The 22,055-nt window shown below is 39.7% G+C and overlaps 1 protein-coding gene across 4 annotated transcripts in view; it reads right to left on the bottom strand.

The window, feature by feature from the left end:
- VTA1 (vesicle trafficking 1) overlaps positions 1-22,055 on the bottom strand; it is an 88,722-nt gene that overhangs the window by 37,380 nt on the left and 29,287 nt on the right. For 3 of the 4 annotated variants that reach the window (XM_038395319.2, XM_043511111.1, XM_043511112.1), the window contains 3 exons: positions 17,688-17,782; positions 13,571-13,698; positions 12,224-12,299 (listed from right to left, as the gene is read on the bottom strand). In XM_038395319.2, the coding sequence (XP_038251247.1) occupies positions 12,224-12,299; positions 13,571-13,698; positions 17,688-17,782 (299 nt within the window). The remainder of the gene's footprint in view (positions 1-12,223; positions 12,300-13,570; positions 13,699-17,687; positions 17,783-22,055) is intronic. The other variant, XM_043511113.1, reaches the window with a different exon arrangement.

Here is a 22,055-nt window from a genome sequence, read left to right as displayed (position 1 = left end):
GTAAGCTTACCCATTTTAGTGGACTGGAGAGAGAGAGAGTATGCGCGCACGTGCAGGAGGAGTGCAGAGATTACTGGAGTAACTCTGCAAATCCAATAAATTAAAATTAAGTTTAGCAACATCCTTTTCATTTTGCTCTATGATTCATCCTAGCTTTGGAGCATGCGCTCCACTGAAGACCATGTCATATTGGCAAGATGTTGCTTGTCAGTATATTTGGAGACAATCATGGGGCTATAAATGTCTGGGGAAGACAGGTAATCTGGCACAAAGCAGACTCCACACATCTTTTAATCTATGCCTTATGGTCCTTCCTGAGGTTTTCATTCATGATTCTGGGAATGTGATAAATAGAGATCCAAAGCTATATTTTATTAAATTCAAAACACTATCAGTTGTGAATCAGTCAGACATCAGTGACATAAAATTAGATAATGCTTTTCATATTTTAGCTGGTCTTTGTCTAGTTGCATGCTTGGATAGGTCAGGTGAAAGTGGTGGTCCTAGTTTTTGCAGCTAGTCTGACCTTCAGGAAATGCCCTATTCTGAAGATCGATTTATTTAAAAATGTATGCAGTGTTGTTGTATTCATGTCAGTCCCAGATATTAGAGAGACAAGGTGGGTGAGGTAATATCTTTTACTGGACCAACTTCTGTTGGTGAGACACAAGCTTCTGAGTTTACCCAGGGCTCTTCTTCAGGTCTGGGAAAAGTAGGCTTGGTCTCCTTACTTAATATAACTATGTCACTCAAGGGCGTGAAAAATCCACACTCTTGACTGATCCATAACTCCTTGTGCAGAGTGCCATGTCGGTGGGAGAGCTTCTCCTGCTGACATAGCTACCACCTCTCATGGAGGTGGAGTTATTTTCAGCTTAGATCTTCACCAGACGTTACAGGTGCAGCTGCCCCGATGTAAATTTGTAATGTACACTTGTCCATACTAAGAGCGTCACAGCTAAATACAAGATTGAAAAGATAGTTTAGCACAAGTAATTAGCACATATTTTAAGGAACCATTCAAGGTAAAGTGACCCATTAACACCCTTATAGTCATAGGACAAAAAAGGGTGGGGGGGAGTTAGTGAGTTGCAGATTGTTGTAATAAGCCATAAATCCAGGGTCTTTATTAAGACCATGATTATGAATGTCTAGCAAAGTTATGAACTTAACTCCCACTCTCATCTTTTGAAAGTGTTGTGCAGGTTTTCTTTGCATATGAGGACTGAAAGGTCAGATACAGGAATGACTGCATTTTGTGAAAAACGTTCACCCATAGGTGATATGGTGTTTTTTTCATTTATCATTTTCTTGTGTGAGTTCATTCGAGAGCATCATGATTGTCTTGTTTCACCCACATAGTTGTTATTGGGGCATTCAGTGCACTGGATGAGGTATACCACATGTTGTGACAGACATGTGTGGGTCCCATGGATTTTGAAAGGTGTATTGTGGGGGGTGTCGATCATTGTAGCACCGAAGATTTGTCTTCAGGTTTTGCATCTGTTGTTCCGGCAGGGTCTAGTGCTTCTTTGAGTTCATTTATCCTGGTCTGTGGGGAGCTTGCTTCTGATGATGAGCTTGGAGAGGCTAGAGGGTTGTCTGAAGCCCATAAGTGGGGGTTCAGGAAAGGTTTTTCAAGGGGTCCCCATCGAGTATGGGTTTTGTAGTTTGATGATACTCTGTATGGGTTCCAGTGTGGAGGGGTAGGTGACAACTAGGGGTGTGTGGTCTGAAGGGGTTCTATTTCTGTATTGAAGCAAGTTCTCTAGGGGTATTTGGATGGCCCATTCCATGATGCAATCTATTTCTCTGGTGGAGTGTCCTCCTTTGGTGAAGGTAGTTTTGAGCGTTAAAGGTGTATATCCTGGATTTTCTTCTCGAAGCATATTCTGTGGTCCATGACTGCCTGGCTGTAGATAACGGATGTCTTGATGTGTTTGGGAATGGTTATTGGATCTATGAAGGTAGGTATGGTGATCCAGGGATTTCTTGTATATAGTCTGTAGGGTTCCATTGTTGAAGCTAATTGTGGTGTCCAGGAAGTTGATGCTAGTGCGCCAGTGTTCCAGAGAGAGTTTAATGGTTGTTGAAGTTGTGGAAATCTATGAGGGTGTTTAAGTCATCCGTTATTTAAGAATGTTCACTTGGCATGAGTCTCCAAAGATAAAATTCAAATAGAAATTCATGGTGATGTATAGGATACTTCTTTCTATTAATCATTCCTATCTATGTAAATTTACAAAGGAGATTCTTTTGAAGTTAACTTTGGTCATACCTGAGGTCCTTGAGTTTCCTTTATCTGTCCAACACCTTTGATTTTACTGAGTATGAAGATTTTTTACAAAACGTTTACAAAACCTTGATTGGAGTGATTGCTATACCTTGAGTAATTTAATTCCATTTTAGCTGAGAAACCAAGGTTGTTGTTTTGGATAATGAACCTTTTCCTTGCAAGAATTTTCCTGGTTGAGTGGTGGGGTTCTATTTTTCAGACTCCCCATTCAAAATGTAGGACAAGCTGTTTGGGGTGATAGCAAAATATTTTTGGCTAAAACACTGTCTGCATGGGAAAGTTGTATTTATTTAACAAAACTGGTTTAGAAATAGAGACCTCATCATTACAATTCAGTTAAAAAGAAGAAAACAACTGTGTCCCAACTGCTTACTTACAGATCTTAGGCTTTATCTGCACACACAAGTTGTACCAATTTAAGTAAATCTATTTCTTAGAAACCAGAAGAGAAAGATCTTGACAGACAGTAATTCTGACAGTAATTAATTTTGTATCTCTTTTCTGCACCCTCTCCAATTTTTCAAAAGCCTCTTAAAATGTGGACTCCAAAAAACTATATGCAATATTCCAGTATCAGTCTCAACAGTGCCATAAGCAGACGTACAATCACATCCTTACTTCTACTCCACACTCCCTGTTTACACATCTATGGATCTCATTCATCCTTTTTGCCATAGCATCGCACTGGGAGCTCATGTTCATTTGCCCGTCCACTATGACCTCTAAATACTTTTCAGAATCACTTATTTTCAGGATACGGTCACCCATTCTGTAGGTATGGCCTGCATCCTTTGTTCCTAGATGTACAACTTTGCATTCAGCTACACAAAAAAACCCACATTTTCTTTGATTGAGTTCAGCAATACAGATTATTTTGCATGACCGCCCATCCTAATCGTTAGTTACTGCTTCACTAACCTTTGTCGCATCTGCAAATTTTAATCAGCAGTGATTTTATATTTACTTGCATCTCACTGACAGAAAAGTTGAATAGAATTGGGCCTAATACGGATCCCTGTGAACCCCACTGGAAACACCCCCTTTTGGTGATGATTTCCTATTGACAATTAATTTGAGATATGTCAGTCAGCCAGTTCTTAATCCATTTAATGAGTCTTCTATTGCAGTGGTTCTCAATCAGGGGTACATGTACCCAGTGCCGTAGCTAGGTGGAGCGAACAGGGGGAGCGGATAGAAAGAAAGGTGCCACCCGCTTGTACTCACCGGGCGGCGCTCCGGATCCTCGGCAGCACTGAAGGCCTCCGCCACCAAAAAGCTGCCAAGGACCCGGAGCGAGTGAAGGCCCCCCGCTGCCGAAGTGCTGGACCCGCCACCGAAAACCCAGAGCGCTGCTGGGTGAGTAAAAATTAAAAAAGGTGCCAAAAAATTAAAAAGGCGCCACTTGTGCTTAGTGGGGGAGCAGCAGCTCTTCCCTAGCTATGCTATTGCATGTACCCCTGGGATACGCAGAGGTCTTCCATGGGGTATGTGACAAGGTGTACCAACTGGGCTGCCGGGGTGGACCAATCATTGTGGGCCCACGCCCCCTCTCCCCTGCTGTGCATGCTCCAGGTGGAAAAGACAGATAAAAGGAGGCAGCCCAGCTCAACTGGGGGGAGGGGGTGAAGGGGACAGTGGGGGGAAGGATGTACACTGCCAGTTCCTGCAACACTCTTGATGGTACAGCCCGAAGACCCGGACTATGCTCCAGGTGACTCGCCAATGGCAGAGACTGCCAGGGAAGCCAAGCCATTGCCCGCTGAGGAGGCTGCTGCCTGCTCTATGTCCCAGCCCAGAGGGAAGTAAGGCCTACAGACTATTTGTTTGTTTGTTTTGCCCCAATCAGGAGCCATAGACTGCTGTTTTGCACAGCCCTGGCGGCTAATTCCTTGCAGGACTCTAGACTGTTTGTTTGCTTTGCCCCAGCCAGGAGGCTGCAGGGCAACAGGCTGCTTGTTTGTTTTCCCGCCCAGGGACCCACAGACTATTTATCTAAGTGACCCCAGCTGGGGGCCAGGACCCACTTGACTGAAATCACCTGCTTAACAGGAAATCCCAATGACTGTGTGACTGCATGTGCCAACCCTGCACTGGGCCAACAGGGGCGCCCCAAATTGATACGCAGGGCCCCTGTCACAGGGTACATCAACTCATCTAAATATTTGCCTAGTTTTACAACAGCTATGTAAAAAGCACTAGTAAAGGCAGTACAAACTAAAATTTCATACAGACTATGAGATGTTTATACTACTCTATATACTATACACTGAAAAAAGTAAGTAAAATATTTATATTCCAATTAACTTGTTTTATAATTATGTGGTAAAAATGAGAAAGTAAGCAATTTTTCAATAACAGTGTCCTATGACATTTTTATGGGTTTATGTCTGGTTTTATAAGCAAGTAGTTTTTAAGTGAGGTGAAACTTGGGGTACACAAAACAAATCAGACTCCTGAAAGAACATAAGAATGGCCCTACTGGGTCAGACCAAAGGTCATCTAGCTCAGTATCCTGTCTTCTGACAGTGGCCAGTGCCAGTTACCCCAGAGAGAATGAACAGAACAGGTAATCATCAAGTGATCCATCCCCTGTCCTATTCCCAGCTTGTAGCAAACAGAGGCTAGGGACATTATTCCCGCCCATCTGGGCTAATAGCCATTGATGGACCTATCCTCCATAAATTTATCTAGTTCTTTTTTGAACTCTGTTATTCTCTTGGCCTTCACAACATCTTCTGGCAAGGAGTTCCACAGATTGGCTGTGCGTTGTGTGAAGAAATACTTCCTTTTATTTGTTTTAAACCTGCTGCCTATTAATTTCATTTGGTGACCCCTAATTCTTGTGTTATGAGAAGTAGTAAAAAACACTTCTTTATCTACTTTCTCTATATCAGTCATGATTTTATAGACCTCAATCATATTTCCCCTTAGCGGTCTCTTTTCCAAGCTGAAAAGTCCCAGTCTTATTAATCTCTCCTCATACGGAAGCCGTTCCATACCCCTAATAATTTTTGTCATCCTTTCCTGAACCTTTTCCAATTCCAATATATCGTTTTTGAGATGGAGCCACCACATCTGCACACAGTATTCAAGATGTAGGCATACCATGGATTTATATAGAGGTAACATGATATTTTCTGTCCTGGGATTATCTATCCCCTTCTTAATTATTCCCAGCATTCTGTTCACTTTTTTGACTGCTGCTGAACATTGAGTGGATGTTTTCAGAGAACTATCCACAGTGACTCCGAGATCTCTTTCCTGAGTGGTAACAACTAATTTAGATGCCATCATTTTATATGAATAGTTGAGATTATGCTTTCCAATGTGCATTACTTTGCAGTTATCAACATTAAATTTCATCTGGCATTTTGTTGCCCAGTCACCCAGTTTTGAGAGATCCTTTTGTAGCTCTTCACAGTCTAAGTCTTAACTATCTTTAGTAATTTTGTATCATCTGCAAAATTTGCCACCTCACTTTTACCAGATCATTTATGAATATGTTGAATAGGACTGGTCCCAGAACAGACCCCTGGAGGAGGACACCACTACTTACCTCTTTCTATTCTGAAAACTGACCATTTATTCTTACCCTTTGTTTCCTATCTTTTAACCAGTTACAAATCCATGAGAGCATCTTCCCTCTTATCCTGTGGCAGCTTACTTTGCGTAAGAGCCTTTGGTGAGGGACCTTGTCAAAGGCTTTCTGAAAATCGAAGTACACTATATCCACTGAATCCCCTTGGTCTACATGCTTATTGACCCCCCTCAAAAATTCTAGTAAATTGGTGAGGCATGATTTCCCTTTACTAAAACCATGTTGACTCTTCCTCAACAAATTATGACAGGTTTCAGAGTAGCAGCCAAGTTAGTCTGTATTCACAAAAAGAAAGGAGGACTTGTGGCACCTTAGAGACTAACAAATTTATTTGAGCACAAGCTTTCGTGAGCTATAGCTCACTTCATTGGATACATTCAGTGCCACAAGTACTCCTTTTCTTTCAACAAATTATGTTCATCTATATGGCTGACAATATTGTTCTTTATTATAGTTTCAACCAGTTTGCCTGGTACTGAAGTCAGGCTTACAGGCCTGTAATTGCCAGGATCATCTCTGGAGCCCTTTTTAAAAATTGGTGTCACATTAGTTATGCTCCAGTCATCTGGTACAGAAGCTGATTTAAACGATAGGTTACAGACTACAGTTAGTAGTTCTGCAATTTCCCATTTAAGTTCCTTCAGAACTCTTGGGTGAATTGCTGGATCATATTAAAGAAGTTCTGTATTAAAATTACAAATGAGTTTGATTCCTCATAGTTTAAATTCCAGGGTATTACTAATTAAGAGGTCTCTTGGTCTTTGGTACTGTTTCTCTTCCTCTCTGTGAAACTTGCAAGCTGCTAATTGTGTTAGTACATTCTAAGACAGAGTCTATTCTCAAAGCAATTCTTTGTAACAACAACTACTCACACAGAGAAAGAGACTCAAAGCAATAATCTGTAACAACAGAAACAGCACCCAGAGACTCCTAGCCCTTTGGTTGTATTCATCTCACTTTGTTAACAATTGTGATTAAAATAGAGATAGAGGATGTATGTGGCTGGATGCTTGATGTGGATAATAACTGAATGATCAGGGAGGTGCCAGCCTAAGAATCCAGTGTCCATCGGCTGAAGGCGGCGTCAAGTGGAAATAACCAGAGGACCCCTGGAGGGCAGACTGGAATCCACCCAACAGCCTCAAGGATAGAACAAGATAACATCTGGCAGCATAGCGCCATCAGGACTGTGCCATCTGCTGATTGATTCAGCAACAGCATGATGAAGCAATTCCCATAGACTGGCATAGGAAGAAATTCCTATAAAAATGGACTCTAGAAAGTGAGAACTTTGGGGTCTGATTCTGCAAATCAACTTCCAGAAGCATCAGATGAGCATCTGACAAGGCCCTGCTTCCTCCTCATGTCCAGGCCACCTGGCCAGTGGCTTGGCATGAGCAACTCTAAGGCTGGTAACTATGATAACAACCTTGCAGAACCTGTGTGTATGAATGAATGTGTGAATAAATATGACATTGAATGGAATGTTATAGCTATAACTAACTGCTTACTATGATTCTTTCTGTATTCACAATAAATGTGGCATTTTGCCTTTTCCCCTTTAATAAGATCCTGCTGGTTTTTATTTTATAGGTATAACAGAATACCATATGGTCCTGGTGAATTATTGCTGTTTAATTTATCAATTTGTTCCAAAACCTCCTCTAACAATAACTCAATCTGGGACAGTTCCTCAGATCCGTCACCTAAAAAGAATGGCTCAGGTTTGGAAATCTCCCTCACATTCTCAGCTGTGAAGACCGATGCAAAGAATTAATTTAGTTTCTCCACAATGTCCTTATCGTCCTTGACTGCTCCTTTAGCATCTCGATTGTCCAATGGCCCCACTGGTTGTTTAGCAGGCTTCCTGCTTCTGATTTACCTAAAAATAAAATTTGATATTACTTTTTAAGTCTTTGGCTAACTGTTCCTCAAATTCTTTTTTGGCCTTCCTAATTGTATTTTTACACTTCATTTGCCATTGTTTATGCTCCTTTCTATTTTCCTCAGTAGGATTTAACTACCACTTTTAAAAGGATGCCTTTTTGCCTCTCATGGCTTCTTTTATTTTGGGTACAGTAGTTTTGAAAGGTTGAGAACCATTGCTCTATTGATATTGTATAATGCTATTTTTTTAAAATCAGAATACTGTGTGGTACTGAGTCAAAGTATATTACATCTATAGAAGTCACTTTATCAATCAAACTTGTAATTTCATTAGAAAATAATAGGTCATTTCAAACAAACCTATTTCTCATAAAATTATGTTAACTGCCATTAATAATATTCCTATGTTTTAATCCTTTGTCAATCAAATCTGTCTCAGCTATTCTGTTATTTGATTGATTCAGGTTAACCAGTCTACAGCTACCCAGGTCATCCTGTTTGCACTTTTTGAATATTGGAAACATTATCACTCTTCCTACCTTCTGGAATTTCCCTAGTTTTCCAAAATTTATTAAACATTGACATCAATGGCCACAGATCTCTCAGCCAATCCTTTTAGGACTGTTGCATGCAAGTTATCCAGGCCTGTTGACTTAAAAATATGTATCGCTAATAGATGTCTAATATCCTTAGTTACAAATGGACAGGACAAGATTTCATTATCCTCATGATATGAGTTCATCATTCCACTTCTTTCCAAACACAGAACAGTATTTATTAAACACTTCTGCTTTTTCTACATCATTAACAACAATTTTATCCATTTCCATCTAATAATGGGCCTATGCCATTGCTAGGATTTCTTTTGTTATTAATATATTCAACTTCCTCTATTGTCCATAACCCTTCCAGACATGGATTTTTTTCCCCCGACTTTAGCTTCTTTCATCAGTTTTCTGCACTACATAGCAATCGATATAAATGAGAAGTTATCTATTTCCCCCCATTTTCCATTTATTATACTGCCTTTTTAATTCGCCACTGAACCAGGATGGGGTTCTTTTGGCGTTCTCCACATGAACTGTATCTTTGGATCTGAGAGTAGCAGCTGTATAAACCAAACAGACTGCTAGATGGAAAGAATATTTTGCCCTAATATTTTGTTTAGGGGGAAAAAACCCTACTAGTCTACTATTTGCTTTATGTGAGCATGAAAGGACAAAATTATGTCTTATACTAGGAGGACCTGGATACTGGCTCCACCATTGTTTCCTCTTCTGTGCCATCCAACTATGAAAAGTGCAGTTGTTCCTCTTTTCAATATTTAGAATGCTCTGCTCACTACAGCTGCAGCTCTGAGATGTCCTATTGCCATTTAAATTGCCCCATTTTCCAGTTAATCTTCTTCCCATACTGCTTTATACTCATCCATCTAGTACACAGTATCTCAGTTTCCCATGGGGATGTGAAAGGATGCAGGGACTGTTTAGGTTTGGACTGAACAGAGCTTTGAGTGTCCAGCAGGACCCTAACTGGAGACATTGAAGGAACAGATGTTGGTGTTCCTCATTGCCTAGAAGGGTAGTCCTCTTTATTGGAGCATATATGCCTGTTGTGGGGAGGAGCTGTCAGTCTCAAAAGACAGAATATACTTTTGGTACTTTCCCCTGATCATCTCTTCTACTTCATGGTTGGTTAGGATTACCTGGGGGAACAGGGTAGCAAAGATCCTGCAAGCTATGGCTGATTTCTGGCTACTGTGTATCCTGATGGATCTGCTGCTGAAGAAATGTGGAGTTGCTTGTTGGTCACTCTGATGCTTGCCTGTTAGCTTTTTTCCCCTTTAATGGTTTGTTTCTGTGGAGGTGGAAATGTTGAGCCACAGGAGAATCACTGGAGCAGTTACTCCATTTCCTTGCCTGAGCTGTTCTGTTGGTAATGGGAGTCTATAGCAGAAGAACCATCATCAACCTAAGCTCCCCCAGCAGCCTCTCTCCTGGAGGTGACAAAGATGAGATGCTCAAAACTGAGAGAGTTAGGGATAATTCTGGCATAGACTTCTCTGGAAGGAAGGGGTCTTGGCAGCATAGGCTCTTTTTCCTCTTCCTACCAAATCTGGAATATGAGAGGAGAGAAGTCTGCTTGGCTGCTTTCCCCTATAGCCAGACTGACAACTGAAGTCACTGGAAGGGCTGGAATGATACTTGTGCTCTCGCTCCAGCCCCTGAGCAGATGAAACTATGTAACCTGAGTCCTCTGGGAGACTTGGGTGTAGGGAATGGGCTAGAGGGCAACTGCAAATGTGAATTTATGGGGCTAGAGGGGCATGTTTGCAGCCCGCCAGAGCAGTTACCTTACATCTGGGTGCTTCTGCTTTCCAGCTTCCTCTGAGTGCTGGGATTCTTCAGATTCTGATACCTCTATTCCTCCTCCTAGAAGCCCCCAAAGTGCCTGGCTGCATAGGAGACTGATCATGTGAGCAACTAGGGTTCAGAATCCTTGTTGGAGCTAGTCATGTTGGTTGCCAGCTAAGGATGTACAGTTTACATTGGCTCAAGAGCCCAAAGATAGTCCCTCACATGATTCTTTAGAAAGTGTGTCTTTGGCCTTTTTTATACCTCAGAAACCTTTGCTATCTATTCTTCTATATGCAGTGTAATATTAGAGAGACAAGGTATCTGAGCTAATATCTTTTATTGGACCGACTTCTGTTGGTGAGACGCAAGCTTTTGAGTTTACACAAAGCCCTTCTTCAGACCACAAGCTTGTAAGGACAACTGAATCTTCCGCTTGATGGAAACATTCAGAATCTGAAAGACAGGTTAGACCTTACATCTTGGATGTGACATAAAAAGATGTAATTATTGATTTACATCTGCTACTGAGGGGAACAATGTTCCAAACACCCGGATTACAGAAGGTAAAACTGCACTTTGAACAGTGTTGGTTAGTTCTGATTAGATGCAGATCAGTAAACTTAGAATCCAGCTTCTTGTGTCAAAGCACCTTTGTCTACCAAGTTCAAGGGACCCATTCAGTTCTCATTGCTGTCAATGGACATTCTTCCATGGGTTTAAACCCTAAGTGAAGCCAAATCCCTTCTCCTAACCAGCGTAACCGAGCTAAAATCTGGGGGTAGGAGAGAACAATTGACCACAATGAGCTATCTTTGAGAAAGATCACAGCAAGCATCATTTTACTCTGAACCCTCTAGTCGTATGTTTGCCAATTTCCATTTGAATAGGTTCTATCCCATCCCCATTCATAACTTCTGGCATTAGTTCTTTCACAAATGCTACTAAGACCACATATCCTTCTCCTGCTGGGATACCAAGTGCTTTAATATTTCAGCATCTTGTTTTGATCTTCAAGGTATTTTAAACTGCCTTTGACTAGATGCAAAATCTGCCTGTGCTGGTCTGCACTGGCTTTCTTTTTATCTTACTGTCCAAAGATTTCAACCTTTTTGTCACATTTTTCCATCAAGACTCTTAATTCAGCTAATTCTGCAGAAATCCCTTGAGTTATTTTCTAGAAAGGAAATAGAAGAACATGAAACATCTTGATTAGACTTTATCTGCTCCAGTATTTTCCAGTCTAAATCTCCTGCTGCAAGAGTAAGCAGAAGCAGGTGACTGTACCACTGGCAGACACCCTCACTTTAAAGTAGTACTGGTGGTTGTTCCCATTTTTACCAGGCATACTGTCATCCCATTCAGCCAGGTCTGAAGTCTTTGTCCAAATAAGAAATCTGCTGAAAAAAGTGGCTATAACCAAGTCTACTTCAGTTACTTGCAATTTTTAGTTTATAATTGGCTTTCCAGAAACTAGTCTTGGTGCTTTATAACATGCTTATAAAGTGACAATTCGGGACATTAGCACTACATTTGTGAACTGAACTTCAGTACTTGCTGACATCAGACATCACTTTTTAAAAGTTATTATTTATTGCACCAAAAAATGTATATTGTACTTTAAACTTTATATAGTGCAACCTCAATTATTAAGGGTGAGAAGCGCTTTTCTTTAAATGGGAGAGAAGGAAGAGGAGTTAGACTTTCCCATTTTCCCTCCCCAGTTCCCCTGGTGACCCTCCCTCTAGCTGGTGCAATATTTCACCCCCATGTAAATGTATGGTATGTTCATTACTAACTGAAACACTTGTACAGGTATAAAATTTCTATGTGTAAAGGACAATAATAAACACAGCCTGTATATTACACTGATGGAGGAAACAGTGGATGTGATTCCTTCTAGATGCTGTGATCACAAGAGTGAAGCTGTAGATGGCAATAAAACCCATCTACATTGACATTCACAATTAACAGCTAATATACTGAGAGCCAAAAAGCAGAACAAAGCTTTAACAGACTAAAACCATGTCTTTGTGTCATAGCTGGAAAGAAGCAATCAATGATATACTGTATACCTGTGTAACTTACCTCTTCAGTGAGCTCCCCAAATACAGACAAAACATCTATCAGGAGACTTGCAGTATAAAAGGACTTTATCATGTTTCTACAACAAACAAACATCGTACAAACTTTAGTTTCTTATGCTGAATATCATTAGTATTAGGTTTTAAAAGGTAAGCATTTTTAGGCCTAAAAATCTGTAAAAGTAGATTTGTCAGTTCATATCTTAGTTGTTATAATTTTTCATTGAAGTCAGGTGCATATTCATTTTTTTCAACGAGTTTAATCTAATCAACGATAGTCCTACATAAGTAATATTTTAATAATAAAGTCTTAAAACAATAACACAGACAAACTGAATAAGGAACTATTTGACATGTAGTACTATAGCAATATTAAGAATTTTGCTTATTACTTGTGATCTTAAAAAATGAGTTAAGGAAATACTATAAATTTAAAAATTATATGATGTAACCCCTCCACTCAAAATTTCTCATCTTTGCTACTAACACCACATTATTAAAAGGAAAAGAATTTTAAAATCTCATTTACTTATCACTATTTGATCTTTCATGTTTCTTTCAGATTGGACAATGAAAAATAATTAAATCAGTTTCACTTTTGTTTATAGTCAGAGTCACTAACCTTAACTTTGTCATAACACTGTATCAAACACCACAGGGAAATGTTTATTTGTTTAAAAAACAATTGTCATTGAAATTTAAAATAAATGAACTTAGTTTAAAAAACTTTTTCCACAATATTTGGATCTAGGGGTAAATTTAAATTGATAATGCCCCTTTAACTAGAAGGCAAAATACAGATTTTTCAAAACTGATCTGCAGTTTTGCTCTGTAGATGCCAATTCCTAAGATATTCTAATGTATTTTCATAAAAATAATTAGCCATTTTTATTATTCTCTAGTAATACCATAAATCAAACCACATTACTGTGACCTTAGCAATGTGTCATCATAGATATATTAGTAGTACAGCAGTAGAAACACTTTTGCCACGTTTGATGATTATGATGATTCAATATTGGCCTCAGGAGTCTCTTATTAGGTCAACATAGGTCATTTTCAAAATGAGGTGCATAATTTTCCAATAAAATAAGGCATTATATACACTGAAAGCCATTCAGAGATGCTAGCCATTTTTATAATGGTAGCTTTAAGGGGTAGTGATGAATGGGTTTAAAAAAAAAAAATCACAAAGAGCAAAGAGTGGATGACAACCCAACGTTTTTCCATAAATCAGGAAAGAAGGACACAGTTTGGATATTTGAGTTTCTGGACTCTACCTAACCTAAGTAATAAATCTAATGAAGAAAAAAAAGATACTTTCAGCCATTTGCTTTCATTCTTCACTTACTTGTGAAATCGTCCAGCTCTATCTTCATTGTCTGCATATAGAAACATTTTCAAAGCATAATTCTCCACATGGGCACAGCCAACTATTTCCTGAGTAACAGCTTCATTATCACCCAGCTGCTTTTTCATCTGAAGCAAGTTAAAAATACATATCTGGTTACTGACTAGCTCTCAGCAATTGAATTTCAAGGACATAGGATCAATTTGCTAATTCAAAACAATCCAGATGCAATTAAACAGAGAGACACGATTAATAACTTTATTTCAGTTTCTTATAATAGAACAGAGCGCAGCCTTTTGGGGAGAAAATATTATGAACTAATAACTCTGAACGGTGTGTATTACAACAAAAGCATTCTTCACAATGGTCTTTAGAAATATTGAAAGAAATATGCACACATGCTGCTGTGAAGGAATATCTAGAGTACATCATTTTTTCCCCACTATCTGAAAGACCATACATTCTGAACTCTGAGTAAGGATTGAACACTACCGAATTCATAGTGTGTGTTTCACAGAGTCACACTGTAGAACAGTATGACTACATATTTCTTCTGTCTTATAAAACATTTTTGTGCTGCACATTAGTGTATTTAATAAAAACTCAGCTCTAATGAAAAGGAAATCCCAGCTGTAACCTGACTGATCTAATGACCTAAATATTTACTGGAATGCTCAGTCTAAGCAGTGAACTGCAATTGAAAGACCTCTTTTCAAAGATGTTACGGAGTACAAGAAACCTCAGGTTTCCTAATAAAATCCGTAAAGTAAATAACACTGGTACAGTTACAACAGGTGGATGTAGGGCTCCTGAATAGACTTACTGTTTGCATTTAAAGACATCTCAGTTTATCTTTACAGAACAAAAAACAGGAATACTACACATAATACAAACATACAACTTCTATACTGCCAAAAATTGTAAAGGCAACTTTGAATGGTAGTCTATTTTTTTTTCCAAAGGGCACACATGAATAAAGTCTAAAGGCTAGACATCTATAATATTAGGAATACCTACAGCAATGTAAAAAGCACACAAAGTACCCAAAAACAGCCACTCGAGAGTTTTAGACCTGAAATGTGAACATTACTGCAAATAATTATTTTTCTTTACAAAAGTAAATTAAACATGATTTTCATCATAGCTATGTTACAAAACAACTGGTATTTGAGAAAGCTTAATTTTCTTCCTAGTGAATTATCATTATTTGTAAGTAATTTTATCAGACTTATATTTGACCTAAAATATGCAAACTTGTACTCATTGCTTTTATTTATTGAAGATGAACTGTCATTTCATACAGATTTCCTTAGCTAAGATTTTTACATATAATGAGGCAGTTTTAATAAAAGGTTCTCCAATATAAAGGAAAAGATATTCAAAGGCTCAAGTAGCAGACAGGTTCCTAACTCTCACTGAAAGTCAATGGGAATTAGGTGCCTAAAGCTGTGCCTTTGAAATTCTTCCCCAAAGAGCACTGTAGTGCTGAGGTTGAACATTATGTACTAAATTATGGTTTATAATTCAAACCTAAAAGCATGCACAATGGCTTTACTTTGCCAGAACCATTAAGATAATACAATTATCTAATGCAAAGGCATATCTACATAAAATATGTAAAATATTTTATAATGCAATAATATACAGTATTAAACAATAATTAATCATGATTATTTACAAAATAATGGTGTTTCATAACAAATTTTGTTTCTGGTAATTTCCAGACAGCTGAGTTATTTTATTCTTTACAGCCATGTTACTTTTACAGTTATACAGCATCTACATTTGACTAAGCATGATAATTGTTTACACCTCACCACCCGTGACAAAGTCTGACCTCATATCCACAAAAGCTCACAAAGCCCTGAGAAATATTTAAACCAAGACCAGAAAGACATTTTTGTTCTTCTTCTGGCTAGTGAAAAACAACTATGTTTGTTGTTAACAAATCATCGCCTCCTTCAGAGAAGCTAAAACGCCAAATTACCTAAAAATGCTAGTCTATGCAAACATATACAAAATAAATCTGATGCTTCAGAACCTTCCAACTATAGTTCTGTCTCCAGCCTCCCAATGTTGGGTAAAAGAGAGAAAAGGACAACAATTAACTAAAAAAAATGACATCTGCAATATCCTTGATTCTCCCCTACTGAACTTCAGACAGGGGCACACCATGGAGACAACCACTATAGCAACTAACACGACACTTCTTATGACATTGGCTAGAGGCCACATCTCATTGCTCAAATTATTTGACCTTTTTTCAGATATGAACCAAAAGGTGCTACTGGACTACCTAGATAACACAGCTGAAGTAGATGGTGTAGTACTACTGCTCCAATCATTCATTTCCAAGAGGATTCAGAGAGTGGCGATAGGAAACTGCTCCTCTCCAAGACAAAGTTATTTAATCTCCCTTTTTTTCAACATCTACATAAGACCATTTGAAGATGTGGCAAGATATAACAGGCTCCAATGCCAACATGTCAAGGACACTTTCCTGTATACAGCATTTTCGAAAGATAAAAGCAGTGCAAGAATGTCATAAGGCCAACAAGACAGGAGCTACTGAATTAATAGTTAGCTCAGACTGAACCTAGACAAGACTGAGGCAGTGCTGGTAAGAAGAAAAATGCTTTGAAGAAATAGCTGATACATTGTCCTTGGCTTCACATTCAGTGTAATGCTCTGTGTATCTATTTAACATATCACTAAGCCAAGGCATCAGATAGTATCAGAGATATTATCAAAAAAATCCTTCTTCCACTGCAGTTTGCTAGTAAACTTTACTATTTATTCCCAGATGAGGCTGTGGCCACAGTGATCCATTCATTAGTCACCTCCAGATTGGATTATCACAATTCACTATTCTAGAATAGAACATGAACACAATGCAGATACTCCATCTTGGGCTGCCTCTCTGCTGACTGGAACAGACTTCCATCAATACTTCACTTCTGAGTTCCCTCAATTACCTACAAGTCCATTTTCATAACATGTTCAAAGCTTTGGTATCAGAGATCAGAGGACAGCCACTTTGAGGACACACTGCAAGATCCTTCATAACTGGGATGATGGTGTTAAAACATTATTTTCCAAGCATAGCATTCCTTCACCAAGGGGGAGAGAAAGGCAGACAACTCCATGAAGGGCAACAGGAATTTTACATTAGAAGTCATTAGGTGGCATTCAGCTTCTATAATGCCTATTATTGATGTATTATTGATGTATTCAGTAATCTATTATTGATGTATTCAACCATGCATTTCCTTTTTAAATTTACTCCTCTTCAGTTTAAGATACTTTTTTCTTTTGCACAGTATTGGTCCTTGCTTCTCAGAGGCTCAGATGATTATTTACATAGTAAGTGAGTAAGATTAAGGTTGCCACATTACGAATTCTTGACTGATCGAGTTCAGAAATTATGACAGAACTTAACATTTTTAGATGGTTACGTTACTTGATCTTACCAGCATGGCAAGAGATTTATTTCTTCCAGCAAGATATTTAGGGTAAGATTTTCAAAAGCAGTCAGCATTGGGTTAACTACATCCGCTCATGTCAATGGTAAAACTCTCATTGACTTCAATGGGAGAATAGATAGGCCATGCATGAGCACTTTTGAAAATCCTATCCTTAGGTCATCTAATTTCTCAATAGAGTTTAAATAAAGTATCATTGTAAAATATCATTGTAATTGCATCCGATGAAGTGAGCTGTAGCTCACGAAAGCTTATGCTCAAATAAATTTGTTAGTCTCTAAGGTGCCATAAGTACTCCTTTTCTTTTTGTGGATACAGACTAACACAGCTGCTACTCTGAAACCTCTCATTGTAATAGGTGTACTTCACACAGAATTTTATGGTAAAAAAAAAAGTTTGTGTTAGATTTCAGTTAAGTTTGTGTAACTATATGTAGACCCTTTGCCTCTCCTGTCACCTAATTTAAAAACAATACATTACAACAATTAAACAGTATGCTTGCACATATTGGTTTGTTTAATTAATTAATGAAAAGGGAAAGGCAATTCCAATTGTTTAAAGATGATTTTTTAAAAAGTGAGATAGTAGTAGGTTCTCTAATAGTATAGCAAAAAACCCCAAACCCAAATACTCACAGTTTCCAACTGATCCATTAGTTTGGATAAAAATTTGCGGCACTCTGGGGTTTTACTGTCAAGCTTCATCCCAGTCTGCATAGCATACAAACGGCCTTTAAAGGAGAGAAAATATTAAAAGGTCACCAATGAACTCTGTGTGTGTGTGTGTGTGTGCGCACGCGCGCCCCAAAACTAGATATTTTGAGGAACAATTTCATTTTTACGTTGTTAAATCATAACTCTAACCCTACTGAGTGTTCAAGTACATTCGTTATTGCACACTTAGGGCAAACTGGATTTTGCAAAGATTTATGCATGTGATTCACTTTTTGCACTTAGTAATCAATTGATTTCAATCAGTAAGTTTTTGCAGATTGAGACCTAAAATATAACTATAATGAAGCATTTGTAAATAAAACACCATCCTTATTTCATCTCCCCTAGGTATAAGAGTTTATCCAAATTAGAGAGATAATTAGGAGTTACAGACCCATTTCCCTTATTAAGAGGCTCCCTTTTTGAAAGAATAGTGTGTGTCAGGAGCTGACCACAACAAACTAAATAGGTTTAGAGTTTAAATTTCTGTTCTAATAATTATTATTTTTTAAATATCCTGATTTAATCGGATTAAATTTAAGATCTGACAGGTGTAACCAACCTGTCCAATTTTAATATTTTTGGAATTTAAACTTAAGAATTTTCATTTTGTATTCTCAAAATGCAGTTTCGCCATCCAGAGAAGTATTTTGAAGGTACTGACAACAGGCAAGTGAAGCACAGAGAGAGCTTAAGACATGGAAAAGAACTAAGAGTCATAACAAGAAACTTCAAATCCCCAATCTGCCATTCTTTCTCAGACCTCCCATCTGTCCAAAAACTTCTCTCTTCTGATGTTTTATACTCATCTAGTCTCCTGCATGTCAAACTTTTTCTCCAGAGCTAATTATCTATTCTCCTTCCCGGATACCCTCTCTACTCCTTCTCTTTCTTGAATTGGTGTCTTGTGTCTTTTCAGTTTGTCTAATCTGTTTTCAACTACAAGCTCTAATCATGCTGTACTATGTTTTAAGCACAGTGTAAATTTATGGTGCTATATAAATGGTTAATAACTCTAATATAGAAAAAAGGGAAATCTCTTTTTCATACTGCTACATGATTACAATCACAAGTCCATCAACATTTTCACATTACTCTATACTTTCACAATTTGACAAACTAACTTCTCAAAATATTACTTGGTTCCCTGCTAAAAAGTCTTTATGTCATGTCATAGGATGTATTTAATTACATTCACAATTTCTACTGATGTTGTAATGACAAGTCAATTACTACAATGATTACAGGGCAAAGCTGAAAGGCACACCATGGTTTTGTTCAACTGAAGAAACAGAGAAACAACAGTTATTTACCACACAGTAACAGCACTTTTTTGAGATGTAGTCAATGTGGCTCTCATAGGTGCACGTGTGCCTTACATGCATGAACTCAAGTTTTGTTAATAGCAGTGTACATCAGGGCTATGCCTCTTTGTGCTCCTGTGTGACGACTTAAAGGATGAAGCAGTCCCAATTCTCCCTCCATTCCTTTGCAATTTGAAGGACATGGGAGCTCAGTATGCCAAAAATGGGTATGGTGGGCAGTTCATGGGATTCGCAATGACTACAGCACCTCAAAGAACCACAGTTAGTGTATAGCAAGTAATGGTTTGTCCTTCAAATATGCACCAGTACAGATGCCACTGTAGGTAACCTATTAGAATGGAGGGAATGACGAACAACAACTACATCAGTTAAATAGAGACTGGAGTACTGTCCTCCTAAGTTTGGCATCCAATCTAGAAACAATGCTTGGCAAATGTATGCAGGTCACTCCATGTAGGTGTCCTGCAGAGTTCAGATACCAGCACACTGCAGAAGAAGGCCCAGGATGTTGTTTGAGCTCTGGTTGAATGAGACTTAACATTTGGAAAGACAGGTGAAAGACAGGTAACGAAGATACGTTACCCATTTTGATAGCCTTTGCAATGGTACTGCCTGGCCCTTGGAGTGGCCAGCTATGGCTACAAATAGATGTAGGGCAGTCTAGAACATCTGGTCCTGTTAATGTGATATTGAAGTGCTCTGAATACATCTAGAGGGTATAGGTTCCTTTCCCTTTCTGTGGAACATGGTTTTAGGAAGAACACAGGTAAATTAGCTGATTGGTTTAAGTGGAACTCAGAAACCAACTTTAGAATTAATTTTGCATGAGGTCTCAGAACCCATCTTGTCTTTACAGAATGAGGTATAAAGGGGTTCTGCTGTAAGTATCTAAAGCTTGCTCACTCTTTTGGCTGAGGTGCTTAGCCACTAAAAAGATAATTCTGAGAGCAAGATGAAGGATGGAGCACACTGAGACAGGCTCACCAGGAGGGTCCATTAGCCTGTGAAAGATGATGCTGAGGTCACCTTTTGGAGTAGGTTCTCAGACTGGTGGGTAAGCATGCATTAGGTGCTTGAGAATTTAGATGCTGTCAGATGAGAGAAGAGAGAGCATAAATATATCAGCAGATTATATGCTGATATTGCTGCTGGATGGACCCTGGTTGAGCCAAATAAAAGCTCAGAATGTTTTAACTGCAGCAAATAGACAAGAATCTTTGAGTACGTTTACACTGCAATTAAAAAACTGTGGCTGATTTAGGCTCCCGGGCTGAAAGGGGCTGTTTAATTGCATTGTAGACTTTCAGACTTGGGCTGGAGCCCGGGCTCTAGAGCCCACAAGGTGAGAGGATCCAAGAGCTTGGGCTGTAACCCGAGCCTGAACCTCTACACCACAATTAAACAGCTCCTTAGCCCAAGCCCAGTGTGTCTGAATCAGCTGACATGAGCCAGCCGCAAGTGTCTAATTGTGGTCTAGACATACACTTGACCACTAGGGCCTGCACTAGGTCTAGGCCATGGTGAGTTGGCCATATTAAGAATCTTTTCCATTTGGAGGAACTTTCTGCTCTGTGCCAGAATTTCCTGAATGCATAAGGATCCGTCCCTGTCCATGGTGCTCAGCCAACGTCCAACCAGTCAGACGCAGCGACTTCAGGTCTGGATGGTATACTTGACTCTGGTTTGCAACAGCATGTCTGGGCAATCTGGGAGCCTGATAGGTGGTTATGTGTACATTTGTAATAGGTCCGTCAGCCAAAACTGCCTCACATACTAGGGAGCTTTGAGAATGAGAGTGACTTAGTCTTGTCTGGCTTTGGCAAGTCACCTTGGAGGATTAGCAGAAAGGCATATAGGAGGCCTTGACTCCACTGCTGAAGGAAGGCAATGATCCTGGACACATCCTGTCTATCAGCAGAGGCCCATACTGATGGAATATCAACTTGGTGATGGATTTCTGCAGTGACTACTTGTAAATGGGGACTGTTCCCAGCTTAGGAAGCTCGCCAAGATGCTGCTGGCTCCTGGGAGGCGCAGAGCTACCAGGGTTATGCCATACAGTTGGCACCAACTCCACAGCTTGACTGTCTCTGCAGATGTAGGAAAGAGCAGGAGCCTCCTTGCTTGGTTATGAAGTGCATCGCTGACATATTGTCTGACAGCAACAACACTTCCAAGTATCACAGGACAGAAAGTGTTGCATACCAGTCTGATGGCTCTGAGCTCTAAGATGTTTATGTGCAGGTCCATGTCTTCCAGTGACAGTGACCCTTGCAACTGCAGATGGTCCAGATGGGCTCCCCAAACTGCTCTGACATGTCCATGATAGATGGCCTTGAAGATGATGGGTCACAAAAGATGCACCTTTTTGGACACTGCCTGTTTTGCAGGAGCTAGATCAGTGGTCCCCAAACTTTTCAGGGTCACATGCCCACCTCGGACTGCGCCCTCCCAGTCCCCGCTAGGAGCCAGGGTAAGAAGTGGCGCCACGGCTCCTGGGGGGAAGGGGGGACATGGACTGGGGTAAGGGGGCCAAAGCCATGGCTGAGGCTGAGGGCAGGGCTGCGGCTGGGAATGGGTCCACGGTGGGGGCCAGCGGCCGGGGTCACGGTTGGGGGCCAACTCTGGAGGCTGGAACAGAGCTGGGTGCGGAACGTGGCTGGGTGGCGCTCCCTCTCCGCCCCACAGAGGGGCTGGCCTGGGCTCTGCAGCCCCACCCCAAACATTCCTCCACACCCAACACTAGGATGGCACATCCCACAATTTGGGGACCATTGTTTTAGACTGACCTCTACCAGAATTGCGGCAATCTCAGATGAAGGCTATCAAGCTGCATCAATTACATACTCATACACATATAAACTAATAATGTGAGGCAAGTTGGTGCCACTGTAGTGGGGTGTGACTTCATCCTATTCAGTAATGACTGAAGTGAGAGGAATCTATCCTCTGGTAGGTAAGCCCT

Source organism: Dermochelys coriacea, chromosome 3 (genome assembly GCF_009764565.3).
Source record: "Dermochelys coriacea isolate rDerCor1 chromosome 3, rDerCor1.pri.v4, whole genome shotgun sequence".
Classification (NCBI taxonomy): Eukaryota; Metazoa; Chordata; order Testudines; family Dermochelyidae; genus Dermochelys; species Dermochelys coriacea.
Note: the sequence above shows the minus strand (reverse complement) of the source record. Positions and strands in the feature narration are given on the sequence as shown.